This window comes from Condylura cristata, unplaced genomic scaffold (genome assembly GCF_000260355.1).
Source record: "Condylura cristata isolate star-nosed mole 26May11 unplaced genomic scaffold, ConCri1.0 scaffold00011, whole genome shotgun sequence".
Lineage (NCBI taxonomy): Eukaryota > Metazoa > Chordata > Mammalia > Eulipotyphla > Talpidae > Condylura > Condylura cristata.
Window position 1 is genome coordinate 38,721,134 of NW_004567112.1, and position 8,653 is coordinate 38,729,786.

Below are 8,653 nucleotides of genomic sequence, written 5' to 3' on the forward strand. Positions count from 1 at the left end.
CGCCATTGGAATGAACTAGTAGACAGCCGAGTGCAAGGATTGTCCAAATCCTGTCGTCTGTGGGGGCCTGCAATCCAGGTTCTGCAAGGCCTCTACCAGTGTCTGATCATGAGTTACAGGTGAGGAAACTGAAGGCAAGGAGGTGGGTTTCAAACTGCAACTAGAATTCTAGCCCATCCAGGTTCTCCAGGTAGTCTAAGAATCCCTGGGGTGCTGTTAAATATGTAGGTGACCAAGGTTGGATGGGTAGGGGCCTGTGGGAGCCTTCTTCCACTGCCTAATACCTGCTCAGGGCTGAGCCTGGGGTTCTTTGAAGCTGGAGGCCTGTGAAAAACAGCTGAGCTGTGCTGGCCTATAGCACGCATTTCAGCAAATGTTATCCAGACACTTGTCTGGGGCTAGGAATGCACTTGGGGAGTAGGATCGGGTGGGGGCAGAGGGTTTCCTCAACCCTCCAGGGTTGAGGAAAACAGCTGGGGTCTGAAAAGGGGCAGAGATTTACATTTCTTTAAAGGCAATTCCAGCTCAGCCAGGCAAGTTTCACTCCTCTGCCCATGGGGAAAGAAGTTCCGGGATAGAGGAAAGTGAGACATCTAGAACTGAAAGCTGGGTTTCCAGGGGAAACAGACCCCACCTCTGCTCCTGAGATCACTGGGGTGATGTGTGCTTGTGAAAGGGGAGCCTGACACCACCCCGGCATTTTGCACGTGGGGGCCAGGAGCCTGGACCACCAGTTAGCAAAGCCAGAAATCCCGCCACTGCTAGACTCTCCTCACGCCCATAGAAAAAGCCTTCGGTCCCTGTCACCCCAGCCTCTGTGGCCCAGGAAGTCCTTCAGTATTGAAGCACGTCAGGAAGGCTGCAAGGCCGCGGCCGGACCAGGGTGTGGCCAAACCCTGCCTGAGAGTCGCCAGGGCCCGCCCACTCCCCCCCTCCCCCAGCTCCTTGTCGAACCCCACCTCCGCTGGAACAGTTTGGACCGGAGAGACAGGAAAGGGTAGAGATCCCAGGAGAGGCAGAGCAAGGAAGCCACATTTCTGACCTGGAAATTCGCACAAACTGGCTGTTTCAGAATAAAAGATTCAGCCTCTACAGTAGCAGAGTGTCAACGTGTCCACAACCAATAAATCACACCGTCCCGGGACCTAGAGCTCCCTCATGCATTGCGGGTCTTCTCCCTACCAGGCTCAGCTCTCGCCCGCCCCCAGCAGGGGTCCCTTGGGAGACCACCCCCGAGTGTGAGGGGGATGGGGGGGTCGTTTAAGATCCCGGAGCATCCCCGGCGGAGGAAGGGCGGGGGCGGGGCGGCTGGGAAGGCGCAGGATAAAAGGGGCGGAGAGCGGCTGCAGGCCTCGCCGGTGCACGATGCACGCCCACCGCTTGCCGAACCTCCTCCTGCACGCCTGGTGCGCCCTGCTCCAGGCGGGCGCCGCGACCGTGGCCCCCATACAGCTCCACACGCGGGGGCTGCCCTCGTCGCCGTCTCCGCTTGCTTATATGCTGAGTCTGTATCGCGACCCGCTGCCTCGAGCAGACATCATCCGCAGCCTGCAAGCTCAAGGTAGGCTGGGCGGCTCCTCCCAGCCGAGCGCCCCGGGGAGCCTCAGCCGCCTCCAGACTCTCCCCTGGGGTCGGTGGACCGAGCGGACGCGGACGTTTGGGGCGTTGAGATCCGGGACAGAGATCCCTGCGTTGTGAGTCTTGGTTTAGGTCGAGCAGAGCGCGGGACGGTGGAGTCGGGTCGGACGGACCTCACTGTGAGGTCTTGTTAAACTATGGAATACTTAGCTCGCGGCGCCTCACTTGGCGCATCTGCAGAAAAGGGCTAAGTGTACCTTCCTCATGAGATATGACCGGGGCTAGGTGATGGCACATAAAACGCTTAGCACAAAACGTGTCATGATAACAACATGAGGTGATTACTGTCCACGATGATGTCTTGAATTTCTTCTTTTCCTGAGAGTGAGAGAGTCTGGCCTTGGCAGCTTTTCAGCCTGAGAGCGAGCTTTGACACAGGCTATCAAGCAGGTTCACCAGGGACTAGGATTCAGAGTTCCAGTATTAGACATGGGATTCTCTGAATGGAGGTGTGTCAGTATCCCATGACACGAGGTTGTGTGTGTGTGTGTGGGGGCGGACGAAGGTGCATTCAAAGACCCTGGTGACCTGGGCTTGGCAGTGTGTTCTGGGCACCAGAACAGGTGAGAGGTGAGCAAGTGGGTGTTGAGCAGAGAGCGCCCTCCCCCCCCAGGCCCTCGCCCTTTAGAGTCCTCTTCCCTGTGCAATCCACATTCTGATGCCTGGACTGGGGGTGGAGGGGGGCAGACTCCTGCAGCCCTGGGCCTCCCTCTGCTGCCAGGACCAGACAGCCCTCCCCAGGCCTGGGGCACAATCCACATCCCACAATCTGATCTCACTGGCCTCCTGCTGGCCTCTAGTGGTCTGAGAGTGGGGGCTTCTAGCGCTCTGGCCTGCAACATCTGGGGTCAGACGGCTGGTGACCCTCTCCGGAAGGGTCATCTGGGGACCAGCCAGACACAGGGGTGGGGCAATTTGAAAATTACTGGAGTGCTGAAAGCTGGGGGCTGGGAAGAGGGTGACACACTTTTCCAACTGATTCCATCTTCTTAGAGAATTCCCAAAGGTCTTGGCAGGGACGGGACAGTCCAGGAGTCTGGAAAACTGAATTCTAGTTCCTCAGGCCGTTTCCTCTTTTGTGGCCCTGGTGCTGCAGTTGGCTTGTAGTTTCCTCTTCTGGAAAATAGGGGATCATTTTCTGGCTGCCTCATTTGTGTATGTGTAGTAAAATATACATAACAAATTTTACCATTTTGCCCATTGTTAAGTGTACAATGCCATTAAGTACATTCACAGGGTTGTGAATTGATTTCACTTAAAAATGAAAGGTGGAGGGGGAGGCCCACCTGGAGATGGACCTGAGGAGGGATGACTGGTCGTTTCTTTCCCTTTGGGAGTTGTGTAGGCCGCATGCACCCTGATAACCTGAAATGGGTGTTGGTGCTGCACCGAGTCAGGTCTGCTTCTGCTGTCTCTGTTTAACCACCTTCCCCATGAATTCAGTGTCCTCTTCTGAAGAATGATGACCATGGCAGGGAGGATTTAAGGAAGCCACACTTGTAACACACTTAACCTGGGGAAAGCAGCACAAAAATAAAAGCAACTGCCCTTTTACTTTATAAAGAAGCAGAGTGGATGATGTCATGCTCCCCACTTTCCTTTTTACAAAGCCCGGAACCCTAACTTAGCCATAACTCTGTTTAGGGGAAAGGACTCCAAAGGCATGAATCCAATCACTTCCTGCTGGAATTAGAAATGGATCAAGCTAATTGGAACTTGGTGTGGCCAACTCTGCACTCAGGGGGGTGGATGGGTCTCAGGGAGGGGGATCCAGGAACCCCTTTCTCATACCCAAAATCATGTTCGTTGTTTACGTAGAAGCTGAATTTTTTTTCCCCTGGGGGGAGTATTCTTAGCTTTCATCAAGCATCAGTGGCCCTCAAAAGCTTAGGCACCCCTATTCTAAGGTGAGCCAGAGCCAGAGCTAACAGAACCTTTCAGCATATTGTCTCAGAAAGCCCTGGACTGAGACCCAGGCTCTGGAGTCACAGACTTCCAGCTGGACGAGGCAGTCTCACTGCCCCTCCCCCTGGCTGCTCATTCTAGCAGCACCCATCTTTGCTCCCCTAATCCAGGTCCCTTGTTGCCTGGACCCTTTCATTTCTAACTTTGGGCTTAGGCAATAACAAAGAGGTGATGGATGACAGCAATTGCTTATTGGACTTTGGTGTGCTGGACCAAACAGTTCACGCACATTAGCTGGGTAAATCACAATACCCCTGAGAGTTGGATGCTGTCACCTCTCACTTTTCCAAAGATAACTGAGGCCCAGAGAAGAAAAGTAACCTGCCTAGTGGTAAGCAGCAAGTGGCAGATTTTGAACCTTTACCGGAGACAATATGGCCCCTGATCTCAACCACTGACCTGGAACGCCTTCTTCTAAAAGGCCATTTTTGGGTTGGTAGCGCAGGCGGTTAAGCATTAGCACTATGAAGCAATCTGCAGCCACTGTAGCAGAGCTCCATCCCTGGCCAAGAAGGTGACCCACATGGCGCAGCAGACCTCTCCTGACCTGACCCTGCCTCCCCTCAGCAGTGTGTTTCAGTACATCTGCCTGTTCTGTTCCCCACTCTGTTTCTGGTGAATCCTCTCACCAAACCCTGCACATCTGGCCTGCACCCCAGTTCTTATATGCAAAAATAATTTTTTTAAAGGCAATTTGTTCTATAAAGGCAGACTCTCTTTTAACTTTTTTTTTTTTTGGTGGGGGGGCAAGATCTTCCACCAACAAAAACATTGAGTCACTGGAGACTCAGATGATGGTTAGCAATTCTTTGCAATGGTTTTTAAATTAACATTTACACCGTCGTTTAAAGGTAGTGCTACTGCTAACTTAATAGACTACAGAATAGTATAAACGTAACTTTTTTTTAAGGTTTACTTATTTATGCAGACAGAACTGGGGTGCAAGCCAGAGACACAGGGGCAGTAAGAGGATTCACCAGAGAGACAGTGGAGAGCAGAACAGGCAGACTACTGAAATGCACTGCTGAGGGGAGCAGCAAGCCAGACAGGAGAGGTCTGATATGCGTTGGAAAACCCCCAAATCATGTGACTTGTTTTATTGTGATACTCCCTTTACTGTTGTGGTCAGAACCAAACTCATAGGCTCTCCACGGTGTGCCGGTACTGTACCTATACTTGAGACAAGATGTTTTTAACTCTTGGTGCAGGTGACCAGGAGTTGTTACTCATCCTATATAATCCCCAGGTGGCCAGGTGGTGCTGCAAGGAGTCCTGAGTAAAGTCTGTCCCCTCCCACATTTCTGGGGAGTTGCCAGTCCAGGCCGGTTATTGCCCCCTGCAGGTGCTAATGAGGAGGGAAGTGGAAATTTAGGTGAAAAAGAGCAGCTGGAGAGGGGCTGGGAAAAGCTGCCTGGAGGCTGAAGCTGGAATGACCCCTTCAAATACAGCTGGGCTTCCCAGAGAATTAGTATCTGACTGATGCGAGACAGTAAGTCTCCCCTGGGGGCCTAAATTGGAGCTCACCACCGGCTCTGAATCTATTCTTGAAAAGGTGATAAACGTCCTCTTTTTACTTCTAATGAATGACTCCTGGCTTATATTTAGTAAATAAACCTTCAAACCTTTGTCTCCCCTGCATCCTCCTGATAATGCAGAGATGAGTAGAACCAAGAGAAAGCTGAGCTTGAAAAAAGTTAAAGACCACTTATAAATGACCCCAAGCTCCACAAATAAGTGCTATTCCCAGACATTAGACCAATTTGGTCCAGGAATGAAATAAATGGAGTGTTTCCCCACTCCCTTTATCCAGTTTGGGTGAAGTCATCAGGGGTGGAGAGTGGGTGTGTTGTGTGTAATGGAGTAACTGCTGTGTGTACCCAAAAGCGTGGCTGACCCTGGGCCTGGAAGGTGAGTGGCCTGTGGGTGGACAGGAAAGGTTTTCGGGTGCAAATTACAAGGTTGTTTCAAAGTCTGCTTAGAAGCCTATTGTAAGGTGGCCAAAAACTCTGGAGGCCTCAGCTTCCTCTTTAGGAGCTGGCTGAAGAGGGGGTGGCCAGGCTCTCTTCTGTTGCTTATGCCTTCCTGAGCCAGGGCCTCTGAGATATGCCTGCCAACTTGCTTTTGCCTGTGAAACACCCCCTTCCCAATAAGAAACAAGGCCGGGATGGTGACTTGCTCCGGTCACCGAGTGAGAAGTCCCGGGTTCAGTCAGAAAGCTCAGGGCTTGGCTTGAGCCAAGACTCATCCAAACCTGAGCAGTTTTTTCACCTGTGGAGTGTCTTGGATAGGGAAGAGAGAGAAGAGCAGTTTGGGCTTTGTCTGACACCTCAGACAGGTTCTTTAACTCCAAAGCCTCAATTTTCCTCACCTCTAAAATGGGCTCACCACACACTCCCAGCTCTGGACTGCGGACTAAGGTGACTCACGTCAGGTGAGGGCTGGAGCATGAGCTATGGTCACACTTATACTGACTGAGGCTTCAGGGGGTCCCCACTCACCTGCTCCCTTCCTGCTTTCTCCCCCCCAGATGTGGAAGTGGATGGGCAGAACTGGACCTTTTCTTTTGACTTCTCCTTCCTGAGCCAAGAAGAGGACCTGGCGTGGGCTGAGCTCCGCCTGCAGCTGTCCGGCTCTGGACACCTCGCCCCTGATGTCCCGCTCTCCATTGCCATTTTCCACCAGCCAAAGCTGGCCGAGGAGCTGGAACCAGCTGGCTGCCTGGAGCGTCTTCAGATGGACTTGTTTACTGTCACTCTGTCCCAGGTCACCTTCTCCTCGGGCAGCATGGTCCTGGAGGTGACCAGGCCGCTCTCCAAGTGGCTGAAGCACCCCAGGGAGCTAGAGGAACAGATGTCAGGTAGAGCGGGAGAGTGCTGGCGACGGCCCCCCACGCCACCTGTCACCAGCGCACTCCTCATGCTCTACTCCAACCTCTCTCCGGAGCAGAGGCGACTGGGGGGTTCCACCTTGCTGTGGGAGGCTGAGAGCTCCTGGCGGGTCCAGGAGGGGCAGCTCTCCCGGGAGAGGGACAGGAGGCACCGTCGACATCACTTACCGGAGAGAAGCCAGCTATGTCGGAAGGTCAAGTTCCAGGTGGACTTCAACCTGATTGGATGGGGCTCCTGGATCATCTACCCCAAGCAGTACAATGCCTATCGCTGCGAGGGCGAATGTCCCAATCCTGTGGGAGAGGAGTTTCATCCCACCAACCACGCATACATCCAGGTGTGCTCCGAGGCATGGCGGCGGGAGGGGCTCAGGGCTCCGCGTTGCTTTGAACTTACTGTGCTTGTCATTCAAGTCTGTGCCAGGTCCCAGGCCTTATACTAGATCCCAGGGACACAGAGATGACAGCATCCTCAAAGAGCTGACACCAGTCATGTCCTTCTGGGTGGCCTTGAACGCTTTTCTTTCCTGGGATTTTTGCCTTGTCTTTTATAAAAGAAGGGGGTGGGAGGTACAGACTAGAAGCTCTCAGCTCCTCTCCAACCCTGATGTCCTGGGGAAGGAGCGTGGGGATAGACAGGCCTGACTTTGGTTCTTACCTATGAGTGATGTCATTTTAAGCAAGATGCTGATTCTCTTGGAGTTTCAGTTTTGCCACCTGTAAAATGGGGATAGCAGGGTATTTTATAGGATGTTGTGTAGCTAAGTGACATGACATATTGCACGAAATGGGCATGTTTAGTGATGTATTAATATTAGAAGCTCCATACTTCTTTCTAGTTGCTTTGTTGAGATAACACTGTTCTTATCACTGCACTTTTGCTGCCTGAAACTGAAATAGAGTTTACAAGGATGCTCATTAACCTAATCTAAAAGGTGGAAGAGGTGGTGGTGGTGTAGAAAGAAGAATAGCAGGAGAATGAGAAGGGAAAGGCAGGGAACAGTCCATTGTGGGGCCTGCTATTATAAGGTGGCCCTGGGCTGCTCTCGAAGGCTGTATGGGAACTTAGTGTTTTTATTGTACTCCACAGAGCTCAGGCTGGGGGGCTCGTGGACCTCCGTGCATTTCTATGCCAGGCCTCAGGTGGGGTTCAGAGGCTCTGGAGAACATGGGAGCTGAGCTCATGCCAGGGAGGTACTAAGTCCTGGGCAAAGGCTAGGGAGGCCTTGTGAGTCTCCCCAGTTCTACGCACAGGTCCCTCTTCACTCCACTAACGCAATTGCAGCATGATCCAGAAACCCAGATGTCCCAATCATCAACTCTGGACACTATGATCTGAAAAGATGTCATGGGACCACAGGGACAGGGCCCAGTTCCAGAAAGCCAAGGGATTGTTACCTTTTCTCCCATTGACTGTTTGCCCTTCTCTGGGCAACAAGGCAAAATCCACAAGAATTTGCACATGACTCTTCTGCTTCATATTTCTGGAGCTAAACCAGGAGTTTCTTGGAATAGTTTCTAGATTGGTATTCCCTTTAGGCTAAAGTAATAGAAGAACATATAAAATGGTTATTGTTCTACCCAGATAGAGCTTTTAGAATCTTCTGTTAAAGCTACTGATAAACAATAGATACTATTTTAGCCTTTAGTGCTGACTCCGTTATGGAAATAATTTTGCTTTTTGCACCTTGAAACCAATGTTAGCTTTCTGCAACTGTTTCACCCTTTCTCCAGAAATTACATATTCCAACCTGACCATTGGGGTGTGAACTGACCTACTGTCTTCCCTTTCAGAGTCTGCTGAAACGGTACCAGCCTCACCGAGTCCCTTCCACCTGCTGTGCTCCGGTGAAGACCAAGCCTTTGAGCATGCTGTACGTGGACAATGGCAGGGTCCTTCTGGACCATCATAAAGACATGATCGTGGAAGAATGTGGATGTCTTTGAGGACCTCCCGGAGGAGGCTGGATAGGCCTGTATGGAAAGTTGGGAAACTCCTGGAAGCTACAATAACCATCTCATCCAAAGAGGAGAAATCGAGTGGGCAAAGTTGCTCTGTCTACCAGATCTGAGGAGGAAAGGCTGCCCACCCTACAAATGAAGCCTCTGGAACCCAACTGAATACAGAACCACTGTCGGGGAGGACAGAGGACACCAGGGACG

General features: G+C 51.9%; 1 protein-coding gene across 1 annotated transcript; it reads left to right on the forward strand.

Annotated features, from left to right (window-relative positions):
* The first annotated feature begins 1,365 nt into the window (after window positions 1-1,365).
* On the forward strand, window positions 1,366-8,653 carry NODAL (nodal growth differentiation factor). The gene is made up of 3 exons (XM_004680806.2): window positions 1,366-1,561; window positions 6,131-6,828; window positions 8,285-8,653. Exons 1-3 carry the CDS (start codon window positions 1,366-1,368, stop codon window positions 8,435-8,437), a joined length of 1,047 nt encoding a protein of 348 aa, XP_004680863.1. The 3' UTR covers window positions 8,438-8,653.

Coding starts and splice junctions, on each gene's coding strand:
- NODAL (XM_004680806.2), top strand. CDS start 1,366: ATGCACGCCCACCGCTTGCCGAACCTCCTCCTGCACGCCTGGTGCGCC. Junction 1,562..6,130: donor CCGCAGCCTGCAAGCTCAAG/GTAGGCTGGGCG, acceptor TCTCCCCCCCAG/ATGTGGAAGTGGATGGGCAG. Junction 6,829..8,284: donor CCAACCACGCATACATCCAG/GTGTGCTCCGAG, acceptor CTTCCCTTTCAG/AGTCTGCTGAAACGGTACCA.